General features: G+C 37.5%; 1 protein-coding gene across 39 annotated transcripts in view; it reads left to right on the top strand.

Annotated features, from left to right (window-relative positions):
- The window catches only part of TBC1D5 (TBC1 domain family member 5), a 588,093-nt gene that overhangs the window by 435,369 nt on the left and 126,782 nt on the right, over positions 1 to 25,942 (top strand). For all 39 annotated transcript variants that reach the window (XM_055381150.2, XM_055381134.2, XM_063703452.1 and 36 more), the window contains one exon: positions 11,032 to 11,138. In XM_055381150.2, the coding sequence (XP_055237125.1) occupies positions 11,032 to 11,138 (107 nt within the window). The remainder of the gene's footprint in view (positions 1 to 11,031; positions 11,139 to 25,942) is intronic.

Here is a 25,942-nt window from a genome sequence, read left to right as displayed (position 1 = left end):
GACAATTTGCCAGCCCCAGCTTTCCAAATAAATCACTGGTGTCAAGTTTTTATTTCATGCCAGTGGATTCTGACTCATAATGTCTTGCTGGGGCTTCCAAAGTGGGAATGTTCAGTTACACTTAGTAGTTTAAATCTCATTCATTCAATAAATCTTAAGTGAACACCACTGTACCAGGCTCTGAGCATTACATATGTTCTTTTGGAGCTACATTTGTAGGATGCTCAGAGGATGTTTCATCTGAGGGAAACTAAAAGAGCCTTCCTTCCGTGATGACATGCCTTCCTTGGGGTGCATGTCTCCTAGGGATTCAGTGGATGGGGATCAAAGGGTCTATGATCATCCTGATAGTGTGCAAAATATTGTGTAGCTATGCCTTTCTCTGGGTCAAATGTCTATAGTTTTCATCAGTTTCTCAAAGGAACACATGCCCAAAAAATAGATAAGATTCACTGCATCTAGTCCAAAATTCTGATTTTGTAGGCACAGATAATAAGGCCTGTTATGGGCTGAATTGTATCCCCCCCCCAACAAAAGATATATTGAAGTCCTAACTTCTAGTACCTGAGAACGTGACCTAATTTGGGAATAGATTGTTGCAAATGTAATTAGTTAAGATGAGGTCATACTAATCCAATATGACTGCTGTCCTCATAAGAAGAAGGAAATTTGGCAACAGACATGCACAGAGGGAAGACAATGTGAAGGTATACAGGGAGAAGAAAGCCGTGTGAAGACAGCCAGAAGCAGAGGTTGGAGTGATATTATCTACAAGGCAAGGAATGACAAGGATTTTCAGCCATTACCAGAAGCTAGGAGAGAAATAGGAAACAAATTTTTCCTCTTCAGAAGAAACATGCTGCTAACACCAGAAGCAGGAGAGGCAACGAGGATTCTCCCCTACAAGTTTCAGAGGGAACATAGTCCTACCAAAACTTTGATTTTGGACTTCTAGCCTTCAGAATTGTGAAACAGTAAATTTGTTATTTTAAGCCACCCAGTGTTTGTTACTTTGCTGAATTATATGGATTAAAATTATATACAGAAAGAAACATTGAGCAATAAAGAAATAATGTGAGAGTAATCATAAACCATTACTCATGTAATAGTTTATGAATGGTCATACCCCCACCACACTATTTTTTAACTGACTTATTTCATATTGTAAGTCACTCTTGTGATTCCTTGCTTCCCCTGGCTCCACCTACCTAAATCTTACTCCTGTTTTCAGGCCTAGGGCAAGGTAGCCTTTTTCCCAAATCTTTTCCTATTATTCTAGCTCTCATTGATTTCACACTTTGCAATCCTATAAGATCATAATCAATACCACTAACTAAGTGCTACATTAGTCATACTCTATTTTACATTTTTCCGTAGTCATTGTGGGTGTTGGTCCTATCTCCTCAACTAGATTGTGAGCTTCCTTGGTACCAGAACCACATTACAATTCTTTCATATCTCTAAAAGCATCTGAAGCTCTTCATGTGCTCAGTTAATATAGTACTTGGGGTAATGCCAGGCCAAAACGTACCATAGAGATCTTGGAGGGGTGGATTTGTGTGCCGTGATTGCTAAGAAGACAAGTGCTAGTCTCATGCTTAGAACAACACAAATAAATAATGATTCTTTGAAAATATACTTTCAGCATAGCTTCTTCAAAGAAAGCATGGCCTACTTTTAAAACTAGCTGAAATTTTCACATCTATTTTTTGTTCATTTTATTTTGTTTTTGACTAGTATCAAAAAACATGGTCTCTATTTTAAACAAACATACCTTTTATTTGTCTTGTAAATTGCATTAATAGCTAAAACACTATAAAAAAATTGTCTCTATTTTAAACATAACATACCTTTTATTTGTCTTGTAAATTGCATTAATAGCTAAAACACTATAAATCTATTTATAGATTTTCCTTTTTTTTTTTTTTTTCTGAGATGGAGTTTTACTCTTGTTACACAGACTGAGTGCAGTGGTGCCATCTTGGCTCACTGCAACTTCCACCTCCCAGGTTCAAGTGATTCTCCTGCCTCAGCCTCCCAAGTAGCTGGATTACAGGAGCATGCCACCATGCCCAGCTAATTTTTGTATGTTTAGTAGAGACGGGGTTTCACCATGTTGGCTAGGCTTGTCTCGAACTCCTGACCTCAGGTGATCTGCCCACCTCAGCCTCCCGAAGTGCTGGGATTACAGGCATGAGCCACCACGCCGGGCCTAGATTTTCTTAAAAAGAAAGTATTTCTCAAATATTTATTGCCTTTTTAAATGTACTTTCTCTTTGAACATCATAAATGGAAAAGTTTCCTTCTTGGCACTTCTACCCACTTCCTGCCTTTTTTTTCAGCCAGCGTAAGCATGTTACAATACTCTACTATAATTTTCCTCTGTTTTTGATAGGGATTTCTTTAGCCATTTCCTGGCCTGGCGTGGCATGGCAGTTGTGGCCTCTTTGTGATTTCAAATATTACTCCTTTTGATTTCATTTTAGATCTCTACGTATTCTTCAGCCACTGTCTGTTTGTCTGCCAGTATTTCCCTCTGTCCTAACCCAGAATTTCTATTTCTCTATTTTCTAGTTAACAGCATGTTCAATGTCATATTGATGTCAAAATGCGTTTATTTCAACTACAAATTGTATTTATTTGTCTTTTCTGGAAAAGCGTTGCTTAACAGTGATTACAAATTTTAAATATGGTAATGTCACAAAGTTTTATCAAAGCACAAATTGATAGTCTTATTTTTGAAGGAATGTTTAAGCACTTCCTGACTACTAGGTCTCTTCCTTCTGAGACATAAAATGGTGTCAGTTGTTTTTATGATTATATCAGATATTTATACTAATGTACCCTGTTACAAACACTGTTTATACTACTTTATATCTTAGTTTAACAGTCTCCTCATGTTTCACTAACAAAGGCTGATATACCATAGTAGCACATTGTCTGTTATTTTGGGTTTCTTTTTTAATGTTTCCTTTTTTAAAAAAATTGAATTATTGAATTGGATTTTAAGAAAGGTTCTAGGTTCAGCACAAAAACTAAGTGGAAAATACAGTTTGCATATACCCACTCCCCCAGATACCCATATTCTCCCCCCACTATCACCATCCCACATCAGAATGATACTTTTTTTTTTTTTTTTTTGAGACAGAGTCTCGCTCTGTCGCCCAGGCTGGAGTGCAGTGGCACAATCTCGGCTCACTGCAAGCTCCGCCTCCCGGGTTCACGCCATTCTCCTGCCTCAGCCTCCTGAATAGCTGGGACTACAGGCGCCCGCCACCACATCCAGCTAATTTTTTTGTATTTTTAGTAGAGACGGGGTTTCACCGTGTTAGCCAGGATGGTCTCCATCTCCTGACCTTGTGATCCGCCTATCTCGCCCTCTCAAAGTGCTGGGATTACAGGCGTGAGCCACCGCGCCCGGCCAGAATGACACATTTTTTACAGTTGATAAACCTGCATTGATACAGCATTATTGCCCAAAGTTCGTAGTTTTACATTAGGGTTCACTCTTGTGTGTTTGGACCAATGTATAATGACATGTATCCATCATTATAGTATCATACATACAGCAGTCCCTCCTTATCTGCAGTTTAAGTTTCCACAATTTCAGTTATCTGATACCAACCAAGATTCAAAAATATTAAATGGAAAATTCCAAAAATAAAAAAAAAATCCTAAGTTTTAAATTGTATCCCATTCTGAGTAGCATGATGAAATCTGTAGCCACCCCACTCTGTTCTGCCCTGGACATGAATCTTCCCTTGTCCAGCGTATCCACACTGCATAAGCTGCCTGCCCATTTAGTCACTTAATAGCAATCTTGATTATCAAAGCAACTGTTGTTGGTATCACAGTGCTTGTGTTCAAGTAACCCTTGTTTTACTTAAAGTCCTAAAGCTCAAGAGTAGCGATGCTGGCATATTGTTACAATTGTTCTATTTTATTATTAGATATTGTTGCTAATCTTTTTACCATAATTTATAAATTGCCTAACTTATAAATTTAACTTTTATCATAGGTATGTATGTATAGAAAAAAGCATAGTACGTATAGGGCTGAATACTATTTGAGGTTTCAGGTATCCACTGGGGGTCTCAGTACACATCCTAAAAATCCTCTGTGTTCTGCCTATTCATCCCCTGTCTCCCTCTAATTCCTGGAAACTACTGATCTTTTTACTGTCACAATGTCATATAGTCAGATGAATGAAGTCTGTATCCTTTTCAGATTGGCTTTTTTTCCTTAGCAATATGCAGTTAAGTTTCCTCTTGAGTCTTTTCATGGCTTGATGGCACATTTATTTTTAATGCTGACTAATATTCCATTTTCTAGATACAATACAGATTGTTTATTAATTCACCTACTGAAGGACATCTTGGTGACTCCCTCATATACAAGTAAGACCTCCACCCACTTTTCTCCTTCCATACATCCCATTTCTCCTTATCACCCCTGCCATAGGAGCCACTCAGTATCTGCCTTTGTTTGCTTCCACATATTGTTGGCCGACACCTCACTGACCCTAAAGTCTTCCATTTTAGCAATTATCACAGCCCTTAGTATGTATCATTATTATCAGCCCTACCCTAGGTTGCAGTTAATTTTATGTTTCTCTTCCGCTGGAATGTGAGAGAAAGTTGAGATTTTAAAAATTGTCTTCATGTCTTTAGAACTTAACTCAGCATTTGAAATAAAACAGGTGTTTAGTATAAATATTAAATGAATGAATACAGTCCAACACACAAAAAAGATATTGTCAGCACTTCTTAAATACCTTGTGTACTTCAGCCATTTTTACTGACAATGTATATTTCTGATTAAGGCACTAAAAATCACAAAACACAATGAAATAAAGTGTATGTATGTCTATTTTCAGATATAACTAATTCCCAACCTATGGTTTTCCTTCGTTTCAATTTAAAATAAAGAGAGTCAAATGTATGAATCAGGCTTACTGATTATTTTCTAAATCTTAATCCCCACCAATTTTTTCAGGCTTCATTTCCATGACATTTTACAGATGCGGAGGTAGAACTTGGGCTTTGATTCTGAGTACTTACCTTTAATTACTACAATAGTGTTCACAGTTTGCATTAAAAGACTTTGTTTTGGCCAGGTGTAGTGGCTCATCATGCCTGTAATCCCAGCACTTTGGGAGGCCAAGGCAGCAGGATCACTGGAGCCCAGGAGTTCAAGACCAGCCTGGGCAACGTAGTGGGACCCCTGTCTCAATTAAAAAAAAAAAAAAGGAATTAGCCAGGCATGATGGCACATGCCTATAGTCCCAGCCACTAGGGAGGTTGAGGTGAGAGGATCACTTAAGCCCAGGAGGTCAAGGCTTCATTGAGTTGTGATCATGCTACTGGCCTATAGCCTGGGTTGACAAGAATGAGATGTGTCTCCAAAAAAAGAATTTTTTTTTTTTTTTTTTAAGAGTCTCACTCTGTCACCCAGGCTGGAGTGCAGTGGTGCGATCTGGGCTCACTGCAACCTCCACTTCCCGGGTTCAAGTGATTCTCCTGCGTCAGCCTCCCGAGTAGCTGGGATTACAGGCGCCCACCACCATGCCCAGCTCTTTTTTTGTATTTTTAGTAGAGACAGGATTTTACCATGTTAGCCAGGATGGTCTCAATCTCCTGACCTCATGATCCGCCCACCTTGGCCTTCCAAAGTTCTGGGATTACAGGCGTGAGCCACCACGCCTAGCCAAGAAAATTGTTTTTACGCTATATCATCTCATTTGATTTCCTCAGTCGATAAGGAGTTAGTTAGAGAAGGTGGAGAAAACAGCAGCTTGTGCACTTAATTGATATCCTTCAAAGTTCATAGTACAAACGGCATTCCTGGAGCTAACATGCCGTCATTCTGACTTTTCTGATACAGTGATCTTTCTCTGCTCACACACTAGCCACTGGCAATTCTGCACTTATATACTTGCTTACTTACTGCCTTCCAGTTGGCAGCACTATTTATTTAAACATAGAAATTACTGAATAAAGATCTCTTATGTTATTGCTTGATCTCTTATTAAATGAGATTCTGTTTAAAGTGTATTAAGTGGGAAAAGTAACAATTGTTTAAATCTTTTTCCAAGCCCAAACAGTGAACTACTCTGAATTTGAGATTGTCCTCTTCCCTAAAAGTGAAATTAAAAGTCTTATATTATTCTGCACAAAATCTGCTAGAATAATAAGGACTTACAAAGAGTATCCAAGTGTTTACATAAGAGTATGTGTTGGTCTTAGGTTTCAAGGATGGTTGTTGTAGTGATTGAATGGTGCTCAAAGAGGCAGTTGTCACAAAGCCAACTGAGGAAGAAAACCCAGAAAGACAAAATCTTACAAGGGTTTTAAACACTAGACTTAAACCACTTTTTGTGGGGGATATGACTGTGTTTTATTTTTGGCTTTCTCCAAAACTGAAGAGAGTAAAATTTTGTTGTTTCTATTTATGTTTTGTACCTCAGCCTCCCCCTGACCACTTGTTTTCTGGTCCATTGGCAATCACATTTTGTTTCTTGCCATTTGTACTTAGGAAAGTCAAAATAGTAAGGGCCTTTAAATAAAGGTGAAGATGCTGCAGGCAGTAATTATGTGTTTTTTCCTGCATGTAGTAGGCTCTCAACAAATATTTTTTTTCAGAGAGCATTACATTTATTGAATGTTTTCTCTATGCCAGGTGTCTGGCAAGGCACTTCCATTGCACATTGGCTTTGTTTTCAGTCAATTACAATTAACTATGAGAAAAACTTTTTCCTTTTTTAAAAGAAAGAAGGTTTTCTTTTTTGTTAGCTCATTTTATTTTATACTTAATCCATGATTATTTGTTTTTATATGCCATTTTATAGCTTTTTAGAAACAAGAATTTATGCCTATTTCTAAATATTTGCTATTCTTGGCCTTTGACACTGAGAACTTTTTTCAGTTTATACCGATACTCCTGTCATGAACTTGCTAAGAACGTAGGAAAGTATAAGACACAGTGGTGTGTGAGGCTTTCAGTCTACACAGACCCAGGTTCAGCCCTGTCTTTGCCCTTCAGGATCTCTGTGGCCTTGGCTGTGCTGTTACCTACTCTGCACTATCTCATCTATAATAGAGAGTCAATGATAATGCTTTCCTTAAGGGGAATTAGGAGGACTCATGAGACCTTTATAAAATGTATGACTAGTTTTCAGGCATATTATAGGTACTTGATAAGTGATAGATATTTCTGGGGAGTCGGGCAAGAAATTAAAGAAAGTCTGTATAGAGTTTCGTGTTTTGTGGTAGTTTTCATTCTGTTTTATTATGCTGAGAAAGAAAGTATATCTCAATATGAACTTAAATAATTTGAAAAAGTATTGCGTGTATTTACAAACATTACAATTGTAAGTGTGGTTAGTTTTGAATTATGTGTAAGTTATTGATCCACATTGCTTTAAACTTTCTCAAAACAGTTACTTTTTCTGCATATCATTACTGATTTCACTTTTGGTTTGTTTGTACCTGCTGGAGAAAGTAAACCATCTCTTCAGACCACTCCAGAATAGTTGTGGGGCACATAAAGGTTCAGACAGAGAAGTCAGCTCTGCCTCATATGGAGGTAATGCTATTCATCAAGGATGAATTGAGCAAGATGGGGAAATGTACCACATAGCAGCTGGCCCACTCTTACAGAAACCCTGTAGATAGAGTAAGCAGGATTGTCTCTATTTTATAAATGGGAGAAATAAAGTTTCAGTGAAGTTGGGCAGCTTGCCTAAATTTACCATATTATAAGTGACTAGGCCAGTGATCTAGTCTAGTTCTCATTCCAAATCCATTATCTTTTCTTAGGTACTACTTACCTTTGCTTTTACCTTCCCTAAATCAACTCTTTAGAATGTGCCTTCACTATTTTGTTTTTAAAGCATAAACATACTTCATTTTACATGTAGGTAGATAACAAAACTCAATACTTTTTCTTAATCTTTCACTTCTTACTTCATGTCTCTGCCCTGCTCTGATAGAATAAATATTGGGGAAAGAACACTATTACAGATTAGTTTTTCATGTTCAAAAAAAGTTTACTGTGAAGTTCAAAACTAAATTCTTATTGTGTCAGATCCTTACTAGTTTGTTTTTAAATCAGCTTGTGTAATTCTTTTCTACCTACTTTAAACTGGCTGTAGTTATTCAAAAGGAGATTTAATACTTAGCATATCTAATTGCAAATTAAGGGTATTTCTAAAAGTGTGGATTTTCATTAGCAAATTAGAGATACCATTATCTGAAAGCAGTGAACTTATTTGCTGTTATATTCCTAGTGCAGGTGCCTAGCATAGTCTCTGGATATCTGGCATTTAGTAGATGCTCAGGAAATGTTCATTGCATGCAGTGATTGGATGGATGGATAGAAAGATGAAAGAATGTTAGCTTCCTCATTTGTTTTGCAAGTAGAATATTAATACATTATTTGGCTTCCCTTATATATTTTATAGCTTCTGATAGCTTCAATAGTTTTAACAAGTTATGATAACAGGATTATTGTTCTGGTCTCTATCTGTCTATATGTTTATATCTAAATCAGTCTGTTCTACAGGAGTTCAAGACCAGCCTGGCAACATAGCAAGAGCTTGTCTCTTCAAAAAACTTAAAAATTAGCCAGGCATGGCAGTATGCTTCTCTAGTCCGTAATAGCTACTCCAGAGGCTGGGGCAGGAGGATTGCATGAGCCCGGGAGTTTCAGACTGCAGTGAGCTGTGATCATGCCACTGCACTCTAGCCTGGGTGACAGAGCAAGACCCTGTCTCTAAAAACACATAGTAAGTAAATAAATAAATAAATAAATAAATAAATAAATAAATAAATGATTAGTCAATCAATCAAGCTTTTCTGGAGACTGGTTTATGCTGATCTTCTAGTATACTTAAAACTGCTTCACTAGAGTAGTAGTAATACTTTACAATATGCATCCATTATGTCTCTTGATTTTCAAAACAATGGCCTTTCAAAACAAATGTCTTGTAATAGAGTACAGACTCTGCAGCTAGACTTTTGGGTTTCCAATCTTGCCCCTCTAGGGAATCACTGGTAACTTGTACAAGTGACTTAACTTCTCCAAGTATCAATTATTGCATCTGTAAAACAAAGATAATAATTGTACCTTTATAAGAATGTCATAGAAATTAATTGAGATAATGTAGGTAAAGTTCTTAGCATGTGGCCTGGCTACAGAAAGCTTTAATAATTCACTGTTATCTTAGTTATATTAGTAGTAATAGCTGCTTGATATTACACATCTGCCTTCTGGGCTGTAATTTTCTCCAGAGTAAGGACTCAGTTTTGTTTATCTCTACGTGCTCCCCTAGCATAGGGCCTGCCGTGAATGAGGTACTCAGTGAATAATTATTGGATTGAATAAAGCAGTCAAATAAATTTTTTCAGTCAAAAAGTTGTTTTCCAAGTGACCAAACTTAAGCTCACAGAGGTTACCTGAACTGGTTTTAAACAGCTGCTGTTAATCATTCTCATAGATTATATCATTTAATCTTTAGGCAACTTGATGAAAGGTTCAAATAAAGCCCCAGGATTCAAACCTACATCTGTGAGTCATGAGATCAAAAACTTTTCCACAAAATTTTCCTGCCTCTTTACAAAATATATAAGAATTCTTTCTTGGTCAATTACTAATAGATAATTACTTTTTGAGTTATAAGGTGAATTGATTAAGTCTTAATTACTTGCTAGATCTCAAAGAAATCTGTACATAAAACCATTATACTGTTCTCAGTATCTTAGCTTTTTGAATTTCTAAAGGAAAAAAGGACAGCAGGTAACTGAAGGTAAATATGAAAACATGAACAAATGAGAGTCTGAACAGATACAGAAAGGGTAGGATAAGTGAGTGCTTTACAAATGAAAGCAGATGTATGAAATTACAAGCTGTCATAGCAGCAATGGAAATGAAGATGATAAAGTGGTTCCTTACATAGATTATAATTATTCATTTTGCCCAGTCCTGTCTCCTTTCCCCATAGTGCTTATAGGAGGGGGAGAAGTAGGAAGTTATAGCAAGAAATGGTATTCCAACAGCAGAAGAAAAAATAATCTAAAAATCAAAGATATTTCTAATTATAAATGTTTGGTTTTTGATTTGTGTTGTTTCTATTGAATCACAGTTGTTTTCTTATGGAACATTTTTCAAGTAACTGATTAGTGAAAAAACTTCAGTTGCAACCACAGAAGTTAAAACTGTAAAGTTTCTTCACAATCAGTGCTGTGGAGGCAGTCAGTGTGGTTCATAAAGCAAGCATTGTTAATGGGCCCAACTCTGACAGCAGTGGCAGATAAGATTGTCAAGAAGTAAAGTAGTCTACATAGACCTGCCTGAAAAGATGTGTTTAATAATTATACCCATAATTAGGTTGATTTGAAAAAAAAAATTAAATGACAGGCTACAGAACACATTTAGACTTAACCTATGACAATTTTGACACTTTTCCTCCAAGAAATGCTGCTTAGGTATTCTCTCCCTAAATCTCTTGTTACCTTTAGAAAAACAAATAATTAGAAGAAATTCTACTTTTTTAAATTTTGAGTTATGTAATGTTTACCTGTACAAAAGAAAATGTAACAAGTTGTAATGCATAATAATCAAGGTAAATATTATTTCATGAAAATCTTAAACTGGTTCTTTTCCATTCATATGGCTTTTATTACTAATTTCTAAGTAGAAAAACAGGAGACATTTAAACATAGCCATATAAATGGCAAGAAATATGCACGGTTCTGAGAATTTATGTTGCAGATGTACACATATCTGTATGTGAAGTTCTTCTTTCCAACACCCCCTGAGGTTAAGTGCTAATACATTAGATAGCAGTTAACAGTACAATGTGTTCCTTCAAAGGCAATTTGGTAAAGATCCCTTCTTCCTACTTCCTTTTATCAAATCAGTTGAGTTATTGGTTTGCTTTCATTGACTCTTAAGTTGTTAGATTTTATATTCGCAGCAGTGCAGAATATCTTAAATAGTATTGCATCTGAATTATTTTTTCTTCTTATTTAGTGATCTCTAGTAACTACCAGACCTGTCTCGGCCTTCTGATGCATTACCCATTCATCGGGGATGTACACTCACTGATTCTTAAAGCTCTGTTCCTTAGAGATCCAAAGGTAAGCTTCCCCAGTAGGGTATGCATAATTTTAAGTTGGGTGAAAAATAGGCTTCTCTGTGTAGAGTCTAAGAATTCCGAATGTGGAATTTGCCTAATCGTAGATGAATTGCCTAATGGTAGCATTTGCCTAAAGTTGTAGGCCAAAACCCATATACCTCATTGGCCAGCAACTCAACAGGCAAATTAGGTAGACCTTGCCATGAGAAACTGGAACACATGTCTCTTTTCCCACAGAAGGTTATTCTATGCTTTTCCCTTCCTCACAAGTCAAGGAAATAGTTGAGGAAACTACCTCTCCTTACAGCCAAACTGTATTGTCATTGGTACCCCACACAGGGGTTGATTTATCCAAGTAGAACCTTGGGGGCCATATGAAGATCAAGAAAGTAGCTTTATACAAAGGACCAGTTCTATAAGACTGGATACAATGAAACACTAAATTATTTCATATTATGATATGTATTAATATTTCTTATTTGGGCGGTTAAGAGTAATCTAATAAAATAAAGATTTAAACAGACTTTAACACTGATTTCTCTATTTGAGCGTAAAGCAATTCACCAAAATTTTCTTTACACTTCAGAGAAAAAGTGTGCTCTTTTACAACTAATGTTATATTTCTTGAAAATAAGAACATTTAATGATCTAAAAAAATCTGTGAATCCTTGCTACTTTTGAGCCAAACAAAAATATTGGAAGAAGTATGAGAGAGAAAGCTTCAAACACGAATATCAGAATGCCAGGCATTGGATGGTAATCCCAGCCTTTGGCTCTTTGGCAACCCTCCCAACAGTCATGTTGGCAGTTGTCGAACTGTCTCTGAGTCAGTCAGTCTGTCTGTGGGTTCCATTGCCAAAGCTCTGTCTGATCAACTTGGGCCTCCAAGTTTAATGTAAATTTAGATTCTAAAGGATTTCTGTCCTTTCCTTGGTTGTTGACTTCAACCTTTTAGTATATCCTTTATTCTTTGATTGATTTAAAAGAATTCACTTCCTTATGCCTATATCTGTTCTGTAAATTTATGAACTTTCATATCATTTCTCTTAAAGCAGTTTCATTAAGCATCAGAAATATAATCCATTATTTCTCCGATGTATAAGGAAGCATACTTTTTTCTGGTAAGGCTTATGAATCTGACTATGAAAACTGAAAGTTCCATATTTATATTTTATGTACATATGTATTTGTAAGTTGTATGACTATATACTCCCTACCCCCCCAAAAAAACCCCACAAGATGACAAAATATCTGTAAAATAAGACTAACGAGTGAGGTTACTGGTCAATGAGGTATGAGTTTTGATCTACAAACTTATGGCAAATTCTATCAGCTTAGCATTAGGAATTTTTAGAATCATACAGAGTGAAAAACATTGCTAAAATAGCAATTTGAAATTTCTACTTGCATGATTTGTTTGTTTTAATTGAAGGAAGAAATGAATATGTTATCAAAACCTATCGATCTTGGTAATTTTTCCCTAGCTAAATATGGTTGATGTTTCTGTGAATCACTCACTCATCCAGCTTCAGAATTCTTTATTCTAAGTTCATCAGTGTTTATTAGTGGAACCTAAATGCCCTTACATGTTAGTATGATTTTAATGGAGTACTTTTTATCTCAATAAAGTCATGTACATATAATGAAGCAAATTCTATAAGCATTAAAATATAGATTCTTTAAGGTTTAAGAGAAAAAAAAATAGTGTATCCAAAAAAGGGAATTCCCCACCTTCACATTCAGAGTCTTACCAAGTAAAAACATGATCAGTACAATGACCTTAAACTGATATTCCTGGGACATAAAAAATCGGGCATGATGAGGGAGTCATATTTAAAAGGCTCAGTAGAATAAGTTCATGGAATGATGATATCTATAGGAAAAGTAAAGAAAGCTGTGTAGCCTTTGAAAAGGGGCTTTCAGATGGCTAACCCTGCAAAATGGTAGATATAGTTAAGTGTATATGTGGCTGACTCGTTAACATCATTTTACAGATTTTAAGTAGTAACTAAAGTCACTTGACACATGTGTTAATATGGGCCTGTGGCAGTGTAGTGTTCTGTAAGGAACCTGAGTTAGGAATTGGGACCTTGGGTCAAACCTTGGCTCTGCCACCAACATCTTCATTATTTTGGAAAAATCATGCTTGCTGAGCCTTGGGCTTCTCTTTTACAATATTTGGAGGTTGAATTAAATTGTCTCTGATGACCTGTGTAAGCAGAACATCCTTTGTCTTTGAAGAACTGACTTTTTTTTTTTTTTTTTGAGATGGAGTCTCGCACTGTCACCAGGCTGGAGTGCAGAGGTGTGGTCTCGGCTCACTGCAACCTCCGCCTCCCAGGTTCAAGCGATTCTCCTGCCTCACCCTCCTGAGTAGCTGGGACTACAGGTGTCCACCATCACACCCGGCTAATTTTTGTATTTTTAGTAGAGATGGGGTTTCACTATGTTGGCCAGGATGGTCAAGAACTGACTTTGAATTGACGCAGGATCTCTCTCAGTCACTCTGCCAGCTGGGGACCTCCACAGAAGGCAACATTCCCACCCAGTGCCTCACTCAGCCCTGGGCCTGCCGCAGGAGGCACTCCATCCACTCGGCCCGCCATACCATGCCTGGTTTGCACACCAGCCCGGATCCTGTGGCTGCTGTGACTGTGTGCTCAGCTGCCAATGGGAGGGGGTGCATGGGCAAGCGAGTGCAGGGTCTGGCCAGCTGTTCTGAGTGCCAGCACAGACGCAGGCTCCATGCGGGGCTTGCAGCTGGACCAGGTGTGTTGCAAGCCACTCCCATGGTAGACTCTGGCATCCAGATGAGGGGAACACAGTGGTGCCCAGTCAGGGGTGCCCACAACCCCGAAGCCCCAGAGGGGATGTTACAGCATGCTGATGAGCTCATTTAGTCCTGTTGTCCGCAGCCCAGTGGACTGCAGCGTGTTAACAGCTCCGTCAGTCGCTTGCCTCACTCTGGCTCATGGCTCCGGGGCTGGTTCGGCCTTGCTGCTGCTTCCCATCACAAGGGGTAGCAACCCTCTGCCAGCGGAGGGTAGAGGACCACAGTTGTTACAGCCTTTGGTGTACCCATGTTCAGTGGATCCCGACTTCTGGTCCTGCATCCAAGAACAAGATCATGCTGACAGTTGAAGGGTGAGGAGGGTGGAGAAATATCTTATTGAGTGATGAAATAGCTCTCACTGGAGAGGGGACGCAAGGGTGGTCCTCTACCCGAAGTTGGGTGGTTTCTCTCCATGTGGCTAGGTCCAGAGCTTTTATGGGCTCAGAATGGGGAGTGTGTGCTGATTGGTTTGTGAGTATGCAAAAAATGGCTAAAACAAAGGCACCACTTAGAGGTGGGCACAACAGTGTAAAAAACCAATTAGGAAAGGTTAGGTGTATGTAAAATAGGTGAAGGGTGGGGATCAATCAGAAAAGCATGGCAAACAGGAAGACAGGTTTTCAAACCAGTCCATGGATTTACCCCAGGACTTGTAGCTAGGCTTTAAACTGTCTTTGGCTGGAAGGTCAGGTTTCATCGGGGACCCATCCCTGTCTACTTAGGATTCATCTGCTTCCTGCCACCATTACAATGAACTAACGAGGTCCAACCCAGTGCTGCAAAAGTAAAGTGAGAAAAACAGCAAGTTTATCTATTCTATAGAAATCCACAAGTGGACAAGGTTTTCAGTGTTGTTAATGTCAATTATAAAGTCATAAAAGAGGCTATTTATGCTAAGGGGGAAAAAAAGAGGGAAAGATGGTACTAGTACCCCTGCCTATAGCCTCTAAAAATTCAGACATCATGGTGCTTTAAATGTTTTCTATTAATAGCAACAGTGAAACACTAAAAATACTGTAATCATTCCTGAATCACATAGATCAGAGTAAGTATATAAACATACAATTCTCAATGAAATTAACTAGTAGAAAGATGAGATTTGAGACATGAAAGCATTCTTTCCCATTTCCTAGTTTCATATGACAGTAGTGTTGAATGCTGCTAACAGGTTCAATAAAATAAAAACAAACAAGGAGCTCTGAGCCTTAGTAGGTTCATTGTAAACCTTCAGAAAAGCACTTTATCCTACCATCATCCCTAAATTGCTCAGTGGAGAATACATTCTGCAAGTATAGCTTGAGACACAAGGTTCTAATTATTTTATATCAGAGATAGCCTTTACTGTGGAAAGATTTCTTATTTGAATAGATAGAAAAAAGTAGGCCTAAAAACTATAATAATAGGATCATACTCCTTCATAGTTTTCCAAGCACTCTGACGTTATATCAACAACCCTATGAGGTAGGCAGAGCAGGTTATCTTTCCTCACCTTTTTCAGTAGGGAGAGGTTAAGTTTATGTGGCTTTCCCAAGGTCAAAAAGCTTATAAGCTCCCAAGCTAGCTAGAGTGGCATCATGACTGTTCTATCTATTCATTCCCTCCTCGGATTCCTGGCGTCTGTTCTGCATTCCCCATGAAACAATTTTCAGGTTCAGATAGGACATGTCCTCCTTTGAGTTCCCACGGCACCTTGTATATATGCATGTGTGTTTTGTAAGTTATTACGCCTTAGGACTGGATCCTGCTCATTTTTTAGCACTCAGCTTTGTGTCCTGCATATCTTGGTATAAAGGAAATAATGATAGAATTGATTTCTGATTCAAGTGCCATGCCTCATTCCAGTTCACCACACTGACTCTAATCTAGTTGGACATCACTAATCTAGCATATTTCTGGAACCCATGTTCACATTCCACAAAAGCCACAGCCAATGGTTTATTTTTCAGCTGCCATTTTTATCAAGATAGTTAATTAATTATACAACTTGAACTTAAAGAGCATCTAGTTCCTTAATTTGCTATATATCAGAATTATTTAAAACCCTGTTACTACCATCATATATTATGGAATACAGAAGACATAGCAAAGAATCTAGTTAATTTACTTCCCTTAGGCTGTCAGAGTTTTAGAACTGCAAAGAACCTAGACAGTCTTATCCAGCTTCTCCTTTCATAGATGAAAAAGTGAGAACAAAGATGAAGCTTAGAGACTTATTCAAGGTCACAGAGCTTTTTAGTGGCAGACCAGCAATTGAACCCCCATCCTCAGACCATCTTTCCATGCAGGAGCTGTGGCTTTATTCGTTTTAAAAATGGTGGACCTCTACTTACATATTTCTCATACAAATTCTTCATCTGTAATAAATGAAACTGCCATATATGTAAGTGGCCCAGGAACTAGTTGAAATTTTTGAAAATGTATGCCTTATGAAGACTGGATATCAAATATCTGTTTTTAGCATCCTGTAGTCTGCACATGGTAAATACAACTTCTGTACTTAGCTCTTCAGACCACAGCCCTAATTTTCATTTTCTTGTCTTTATCATATTAGAACTACTAAGCAGATTTCCAAAAACAATCCATGAGATGAAGTTAGAGGGATAGAAGGAGGACAATCTGAAAAATATGAAGTGATTAAAAAACATTGTTCTAGCTAGTTGCTCACATTCAAAAAAAATGTTAAAACCCAATTAGAAACAAAAGTCATAGAAAATGTGAGCATATTGTGTTCCTTAAATAACCAGATGTTCTTTCCTTCCTGAAGGCAGTAAGGGCTAGGAAAAAAGGTTTAAAACTATTGTTTTAAGTTAACTGTGAATTTTGCAAATCTGTTTTTACCCTTTAGCAAATAAAATTCTAATACAGAAACATAAGCAAAGTAATTTTCATTTTTTGGTGTTCTCTTATTTGTGTTGTGTGTTGAAGTGTTAACCTTATCATAAAGACTTATTACAAATGAAATACAGTACATGTATTACCATTTTAGATTATGCAGTAAGAATTTGACGGCTACCATTTGTTTTGAAGACTAGAATATTTGGGAAAAAATATTTCTAGTAACTTTGCAAGCAGTCCTTTTAGCATTGACTGTTATTGTTTATGGAAGAAAATTTCTAGAAATAAGAATTTAATTTCATAGTCATTCTTGTACACAGAAACACACTATAAAAATATAATGTACAATGTACAATGCTTGGCCAGTTCTGATTTGGTTCTTGCTTGAGGTTATATTAAATTTTGTCTTTTTAAATTATAAAAAGTCTGAATTTCAAATTTCAAATTGTATATAGGTACTTTAATTTTTACTCATTTAATTCCAAGAAATCTCACTATACATACAACATTTTTGTCAATATCAAATAAATAACTTTGGTAAAATGTCACATCAAACTTGAAAAGTAGTGGATGGATCTAAGCCTGCTGCCAGTCAGGTGACAATTTTAGAAAATGTTCCTTTCCTTAATGCCATTGTAATCTTTTTCTTTCTGAGCAATAAAGAATCTAAAATCCACGTATAGTGACTCTTTGAGGATGATGCACTATATCCATTTATTTACTTTTCATAATGCTTCCAGCAGATGGTCTATTCAGATTTTCTAGTATGTTACTAATCCAATTTTTTGTGATGATTTTATGTTACAGCAAGATTGTTTGCATTACTCCTATTTTCATCTTTTTTTTTTTTTTTTTTTTACTCCCAAAACTGGGCATTTCTTAGAAAACTGCCATTCTTCAAATTATTTTTTTGTGTTTATTCTGTCTGTGACATAACAAAAGCTGTTTTTTCTTTGTTTCTGAGCTGTGTGACTAATATTTCCTTTTTCTTTTCTATCACTAGATCACAACCAATTGGATGTTTATTATAGTTGATATTTAGGTATTTAGTGACTAATTAGGTGTATTTTCACATCCAATCAGAAATAAAGACTTTTTGACATAGATTAGCATTTTTTAAAAAGTTAAGTTTTACTTCTGAGTAAATGCTCGCTCTAAAACAAAGATTTGTAAGGAATAATATGAAAATCTTTATTAAACCAGTATTTGAAATTTATTATTTATTGGTTTCAGACATTTCATAATAAGAATCACGTGTTTCTCAAAATACTTTAAGGTTTTCCTAGGGGCCTTAAATAATTTTGAGTTAGTTTTATAGTATTTTGAATTCATTAATTTAACCAGTCCTTATTGTGTATCTTCTGTGCACCAGCTACTGGTTAAATCATGGTGATATAATGGTAAATAAAAAAAATACATATGGCTCTTACCATAATAAACAATTAAGCAAGAAAATACTTACAGATTATGATGTGTTATAAAGGGCGCACATAGGGTAATAATATGGCCAAGCGTGGTGGCTCACGCCTGTAATCCAGCATTTTGGAAGGCAGAGGCGGGCGGATCACTCGAGGTCAGGAGTTCGAGACAAGCCTGGCCAACATGGCAAAACCCCATCTCTATTAAAAATACAAAAATTAGCCAGACATGGTGGCAGGGGCCTGTAATCTCAGCTACTTGGGAGGCTGAGGCATGAGAATCGCTTGAACTCGGAAGGTGGAGGTTGCAGTGAGCCAAGATTGCACCACTGCATGCCAGCCTGGGTGACAGACCAAGACTCTGTCTAAATTAAAAATGTGTGTGTGTGTGTGTGTGTGTATGTGTGTGTGTGTGTGTGTGTGTGTGTGTGTGTGTGTGTGTGTGTAAAATAAAATAATGAGTGGGGGTAGAATCTGGGCTGAGAGAAGACCTAATTTAGGTAGGTTGGTCAAAAAGCTCTTCTGAGGAGGTGCCATTTCAGGTGGCAGCTAATGGAGGAAAAGGAACCAGCCAGGCAAAGAATAGAGAGGAGAACCTCCAGGAAAGGGAATAGCAAATGCAAAAGCTCCAAAGCGGAAAAGAGCTTAGGCTATTGGTGAAATTGAAAGACCAGTATCATTGGAACCAGGACCAGGGGAACGTGCCTGAGAGTGGTTGATGAGCTAGGGAGGGCTTGCTGTTAGTTTGTTCTTCCTATGCAGTCTTACCTGATGGATAAAAAGTAAACTCATTTTTAAGATCACAGTTTGAAATTTCAGAAAGATTACGGGATTCTCGGTGACTCTTGACAATGATTAAGACATTTTCTTATTATAAACTACTTTTGCTCTTAGCCAGAAGTTCCAAGTAGTCTTAAATGAATTTCTCCCTTGGTAAGCACACTCACTCACACCTCTTGGCCGTCACATGGTCAGGCCAATAAGTTATTGTTTAAGAATACTGTGGCCACGACTCTGAATTCTTTTACTTTGATCTTTTAAGAAATAATCTTAGCTGCCTTCTGTATACCACCAGTCTCGGTCAGTTTTGCTTTCATTTATGTCAACATCATGCTCCTCTGTGTAGTTGAACCCAAGGGAACCAGACCATTCAGTTTTCTCATCTACCAAACTGAGAGCTTCACTGCATCAGGTACTAGATCTCCAACAGCACTAACCCAGTGTCTGCTGTATGAGAGAAGTTCACCCTGCTGCGTTTATTGGACAAGTCACTTCATTTCTTGAACTGTAGAATGAGGAAACTGGACCACATAATCTCAATGGACCCTTTGGGGTCTATTTTAGCAAGATTCAGTTTGGTTCAACAGACACCACTGCAGAAAGAATAATCAATTCAGACTTAAATGGTCAGAAAGTTTCTTAGAGGAAAGAGACATTCCAACTGGGCTTTGAAGAATTTGCAGGGAGATATTATCCCAGCTTGAGAAAACAGAGGAAGTAGAATTCCTAGAAGTTTCTGAAGTAAGCAACCAGGCAGGGCCTGGCCGTTCTTTATCCAGAGTCACTCAGTGACCGTCTCAGAGACCCAAAGAATGACTATATCGCCCTTAATACCTTGTATATTTGCAAACGCTAATTATTAGAAGTCCATGAAATGTGTAAGGAGTCTTTATTTAATAAATTTTTATTTGGCATTAATTTATATAATGTTTCATATTATTATTCAACATAAATATTTTCTTTGTTAGTGAAAAGTCAGTGTGAAAAGGATCTCATCCAGTGATCTTTATTTAGCTTTATTGTGTGTAATAGTTGTTCATGGCAACAATATTTGCTGAAAATAAGCATGTCTTTATTTAGATCTTTAAAGTCAGTTTGGAGATGTTTGGTGATTTTTATTTGGGGCAGCTTGAGAGAGCAATGAAACTTTGTGGAACTGATTGCTCAGCATGTTTTAGAAGACAAGGTTCCTTTAGTGAGACACAACTTAACTCATTAGAATTGTGATTTATTTTTCCTTAAATACCTAAAGAGGAGACTAAAATCCATGGGTTAACTTGTTCTCATTAAGCAAACTTTTCCCAGTAAGCAAAGAATAATCTACAAACCAATCTCCTCCATTTTATTTGATGTCTTACAAGTAAGGAAAATCTAGGTTATTGGGGAGAGATATTTATTTTAAATAGACTACTTAACACTTTAAAGCTATCGGTCCTATGCATGTGTGTTCAGAAAGTCTCTATGAAGCCCCAAATGGAAAAGTATTAAAATGCATTACAGCAAAATGAATGTGTTATATCCCTGAGGTCAAGGAATCAAGTGGCTGCCCTCCTTTACCGCTGACTTGCTATTTTACCCCCAGGGAAATCATTCAACCTTTTGCTGCCTTAAATTCAGGTTCATTAATTGTTTTTTAAAGGGTGATGGGTGGCTGATAAGGCCTTAATTAGCCTATAATCTCTAACAGTCATTTCCAGCTTTAAGCGCTGTGACTACCTAGCTAATCACTTATTTTTCTTATTATATATGAAATAGTTTGTTCAGAAAGGGACTTCTTAGTATTTCTGTGTCATCTTAAAGTTATGATTTAACGAAATTGAAGATTACAAATCATAAGTTATGAAAAAAAGATTATAAACTTAAAACTGACAGAACAAAACATCACTTTTTTTAATATAGTGGTTATGGCCACATAAATATTTTATTTGCCTCTTAAGTATATTAACTCAGTAAATATATTATTGCTAATTTAAAATGTTAAGTATATTGATTTTATAGGAAGAAATGCCTATATATTCAAGTAGTAAACTGTATAACTATAATAATCAGCTACTTTATTTAAATATATGCTTTGACATTTTATCTGTCCCCTCTCTCCAAAAAAGCAAAACATTTTATCATGGAGAATTTTAAAGTATATTTCATCCAGTTCAAGCACACATATGATTACCATATTGGGAAATGTAAGTTAGTTTATCATACTGCAAGATTTTCTCTATACCTCAGTAGTGACTGGACCATTCACACGAACCTGGAGTGACCACTGCGTACGCGTGGGTGAGCCTCCAAGCTCCTCCAGACAGAGGCCAGTGTGGCACTATGAAGGAGGTTTTTCTCTGACATTTGATACATGAGTATGGTCCTCATATGCTGATAGTTACACATTTTTCCAAGTGTCTTAATATGATTTGGAAAAGATCTTTATTTACTTAGTTTTTTTTTGTGGTTTTGAAGAGGAACTTTGTAGTTTCATTCCCCTACACTGTGTCTTTCTCTAAAATACTATTTTTATTCCTTTAGCCAAAATATACTAAGCTCCTACTATGTACCAGTAGCATCCTGGAACCATCTTTCAGAAATCTTGGTTGAAACACGTAAAGATGTATGAATAGGATTTGTGGCAAGTGAGAATGAAGCAGGAAATTTTCCCTGACCCCTTCACGGGTGGGAACTGGTGTGCCCTCTCTGGAGCTAGCTGGCTGCTTTGGCACCGGCAGAGGCAAACTCCACTCACTTGAACCTGTTGCACTTAACCCCTTGTGGGAGGGAGCACTTGCAGGAGCCGGGGTGAGTGCTTTTGGGCACCTGAAGGAGCAAAACTCCACGCGGGCCACACTGCAGCATCTAGCAGGGAGTACCCCCACTCCCCCACCCTGAAGCCCCAGAAGGAGTGTTACAGTCAATGCTCTTTTAGCTTTGCAGACTGTGGACAGCTTAAGCTCAGCGTTAATAGCTCAGTGGAGGGTCATGTGACAGCCTTTTGCATCCACACGCTTGGTATCCAAGCTCTTTTTTGGCATCTGGAAAAATCAGGTCGCATGGCTGAATTGAAAGGTGATGAATGCAGAAGATTTTATTGCTGATGAAAGTGGCTCTCAGTGGGAAGGGGAGCTGAGAAGGGGATGGAGCAGGAAGATGATCTTCCCCTGGAGTCCGGCTGTCCAAAGCGACACCATCAAACCATCCCTCTGAAGTCAAGCTGCTTCTCTTTGACGTCAAACCGTAGTCTCCAATGTCTAGCTGCTTCTCCTCTTCTCTTCCTCTCCCCTCTCTGCTGGCAGAACCTGGGGTTTTTATGGGTGTAGGGTTTTTTATTGGCATGGGATGAGGAGTGGGGCAGGCCATGGGTGGTTTTGGAAAAGGCAACTTTCCAGCGGGAAAACAGGGATGTTTGGGCCACAGCTCCAGGCTCAAGGGTGGGTCCCTCACCAGGGACCTGCCCTCTTCTGTCCAGAATTTCCCAGCCTCCAGTCCCTATCAAAAGGAATATCCACTTGGTTGATTGCTCATCCTCCTTTAAGTCTTCAGATCCAGGCTTCTCAGTGAAGTTTACCCTAATCACCCTGCAGACCTCCCTGCCCCCATCTCTATAGTAGGTAGTTTACTGATTTGTTATATTATTTTCTATTGTCTGTCTTTCCGTGACATTATATCAACTCCATGAAGACAATGTTTTTTGTCTGTTTGATTCCCTGATATTTCCAGGGTACCTGCAATAATGAGTGAATGGATGGGATGAATAGTGACTAATTACCTCCAACTAAGCCCTCAAATTTCTCTTCCGGAGGAGAAGTCGATGTTCATTGCGGTTCAGTTCACCAAGTGTTTATTGCCTCCATTCTCCTGGGTGCTGGTGATGTAATGAATTAGGGACACATAATCTGTTCAAAAGCTTTCAGTGTAATGCATTGGATCTTAAACCATGGTGTGCAAAAGAAGCACCTTAGGAAGCTTGTTAAAAATACAGATTCCCAGATATTCTAATGTAAATAGATCTGTGATAGGACCCAGAACTCTGTATTTGTTCTATTCCAAAACTGGTGGCCATGGACAACACTTGAAGAAACAGATAGTAGACTGAGAACAAAGTTACTACAGAGATTGAAAGCCAAACACCTAAAAAAAACCAGAAGCCTAGACTCTAAACCAGTAAGTGGAGTATGTACATGCACAGTGACTATACAAAGATAATCCAAAGGGGTGCAAGAAGAAAATAATGAAACTTCTGTTTATATTCATTTTTTTCCAAAAGGAGTAAAGCTTACTAAGTTTTACTATTTAGTGTACAGAAACAGGGGTTCCTTCACATGCCATGTTTGTCAGCCAGTCATGAGAGATCACCTCTGAGGTCTCTTAAGGGAAAGGGGACTGCAGCATACAAAGGGATTGAAAGTGCCCCCTTACTTCTCCATTTGATTTTATGCCTGTGTCTTGTTGGTGTCCCCATGTCCCCAGTTAAGTGAGTTGCATTATCTTAAATGATGGGCATATTTACAATACCTGAGAGATGTCAGGACCCATGAACAACTATTGTGGATTCACTAGATATCTCCAGCTAACGAACTTAAAAGAATTGCCAAATATAATTTCTTTTGTAAAAAAATGTGTGCTTCAAGTTTGCTTACCTTTGTGGTGGTGACAAATAGCTGTAAGTACTATGGTATCATGCAAAATATTTTGAAAACATAAGCAATTTATCTCTTCAAGGTAATGGTAACATTTTAATAATGAAAGTAAGAGCTTTTTCAAAGAAATTCATGATGTGGATAATTTGGAAATGTTTTATCTATTTGTGATGTTCTTAACAAAGATAATTTAAGTGTGTCACTTATTAAAAATTCTCAAAGAACACCTAAAAGTCACAGAATCATAATTTCTCACATAGTTAATAATCTTCCAGATTAAGAGATAAGTCAAGTTAGAAATTGTTTTAAATACAGAAACACAACACCTTTCACTTAGATTTTTAGAAGAGCTAATTAACATTAAGGAATATAGAAATTTTATTAGCCAGATTTTAACAAAAACCTTGGCATAATTGGTGGGTTACAAAATGAATACCATACTTTACCAAGGGCAGCCAACAATCTCTTTTTTTCATTCAGATCTATGTCTCTTTATGAGGTAGCTTTTTCCAGAGTATCAGTCTCAAAAAATCACCTTCACAAAGCATGTAACAGAGGTTTTCAAAAAGTACAGAAGCATATTGAATCATATCACTACTGTTTAAAAAATACCACTGTAAGTAAACTATTATGAAAATTAAATATAGCTTAATTCATTTCTATCTCATTTAAATACTCTGTTGTGCATATATTTTCTAATATACAAAATAGGTTAGTACAAGTAGTGGATGCATATGATTTGTAAATAAATAAATATACACATATCGAGGTGCCAGTCCCCTCAATTTTTTAGAGCAAAGGAATAATCAAAGAGGTTGAAGGACCCCTGCTGTATACCACTGGCCACTGAAAACTGATATGGATGATTCTGATGCTTAGCTAGGATGAGAATCTTGAGGCTGGCTCCCAGCACACACATAGTTCTGTAGTCCCACAGACACACCCGTTAGCAGGGGCAAGTTGAGAAGACATAGGGTCTAAATTTATCCTTATGATGACAGAGTTCTCCCAAATTCCTCTGGTAAACTTGATGCTTTTTATATCTCCTAAGGTCTTGAGTTTCACTGAGAAATATACCTATCACATCCTGGTTGTCAAACTGTGTTCTGGTAACATGGGCTCATTGTACACTTTTTCTAGATGGTTCTGATGTTTAAAAATAAGTCATTTTAAACATTCAGTTATAGGACTATTCTGTATTTTGTAATTTCATTACAGCTGGTTAAAACTCTAGAGATCGTGTAATAATACTCTCATTTCCTCCTGAGGCCTGATGAGGGTGCAGTGAGATACCCAGAGTCATCCAGAATTCAGTGGCAGAGCCAAGACCTAGCCCCCTGGCTCCTGTTCCCACTTTGGAGCTATCTGTCTTCTTCCTTCTTCTTGCCCTTGCCTTTCTTGCAGATTCCTAATGCAAAATGTTCTTATTACTCCCACACACTATTTCTTCCCAGTTCTGAACAACCACATTCCTATTAACAAGAAAGTTCACAGGTGCTCTTTGGTCTTCTGTAAGGAACACACAATAATGCATTTCAGCTCGATTACCCTTCCAACAATAGTGTTTACTTCTGATTTCTCACTCATTCGTGGTTGGAATACCGAGTTTGAAAATTGATATACTGTTAATTAGTTTGCCAAGTCTTGCCTACAGGTTTCCAAAGAGTAAAGCCCAACGAGATTGATGGGGGAAACAATAATAATAATAATTACTATTCTATAATGAAGTTGACCTTTGGCTTTTTTTCTTGAACTATGTGCCACCCATGTGAAAGACAGTAAGAAAAAAGTAATAAAATAGAAAATGAGAGGAAACCTGTCAAAAGAGCCAGTTCAAAGGATTAGAGTGACAGTGTGAACTGGAGGGGAGGTGAGAAGAAAAGAGCATGAGAGAAAATATGAAGAATTTCATATTTTCTTTTGAGAATATGAATATCTGAGACTCACATATTCTCACCTTGAGCAACTTTTCTTCTTGAGAATAAAATATGTATGTCTACTATAATGATCGTTTCCTTTAATTGTTAATAGGGTATTAGTGAGGTTGACCAACTGCTATAACAAATGAAACCCAGTGTTTCCATGGCTGAAGGCAGTAGGTGTTTAGTTTTCACATGAGCAATAATCCATTGTAATTCAGACTGGGGTGTCTCAGGCTCACACAGTTCTTCAGGCTTCTGCCAGCTCTGCTAACTTCAGCTTTGACCTTCCATTGTTGCCCTGTACATTGACATTGCCAGCAGGATGAAAAAATAGCATGGCAATTCATGCATGGGAGGTTTTATGATCAGGGATGCAGGTGGCATGTATCACT

The sequence above is a fragment of the Gorilla gorilla genome, chromosome 2, assembly GCF_029281585.2.
Source record: "Gorilla gorilla gorilla isolate KB3781 chromosome 2, NHGRI_mGorGor1-v2.1_pri, whole genome shotgun sequence".
NCBI lineage: Eukaryota > Metazoa > Chordata > Mammalia > Primates > Hominidae > Gorilla > Gorilla gorilla.
Note: the sequence above shows the minus strand (reverse complement) of the source record. Positions and strands in the feature narration are given on the sequence as shown.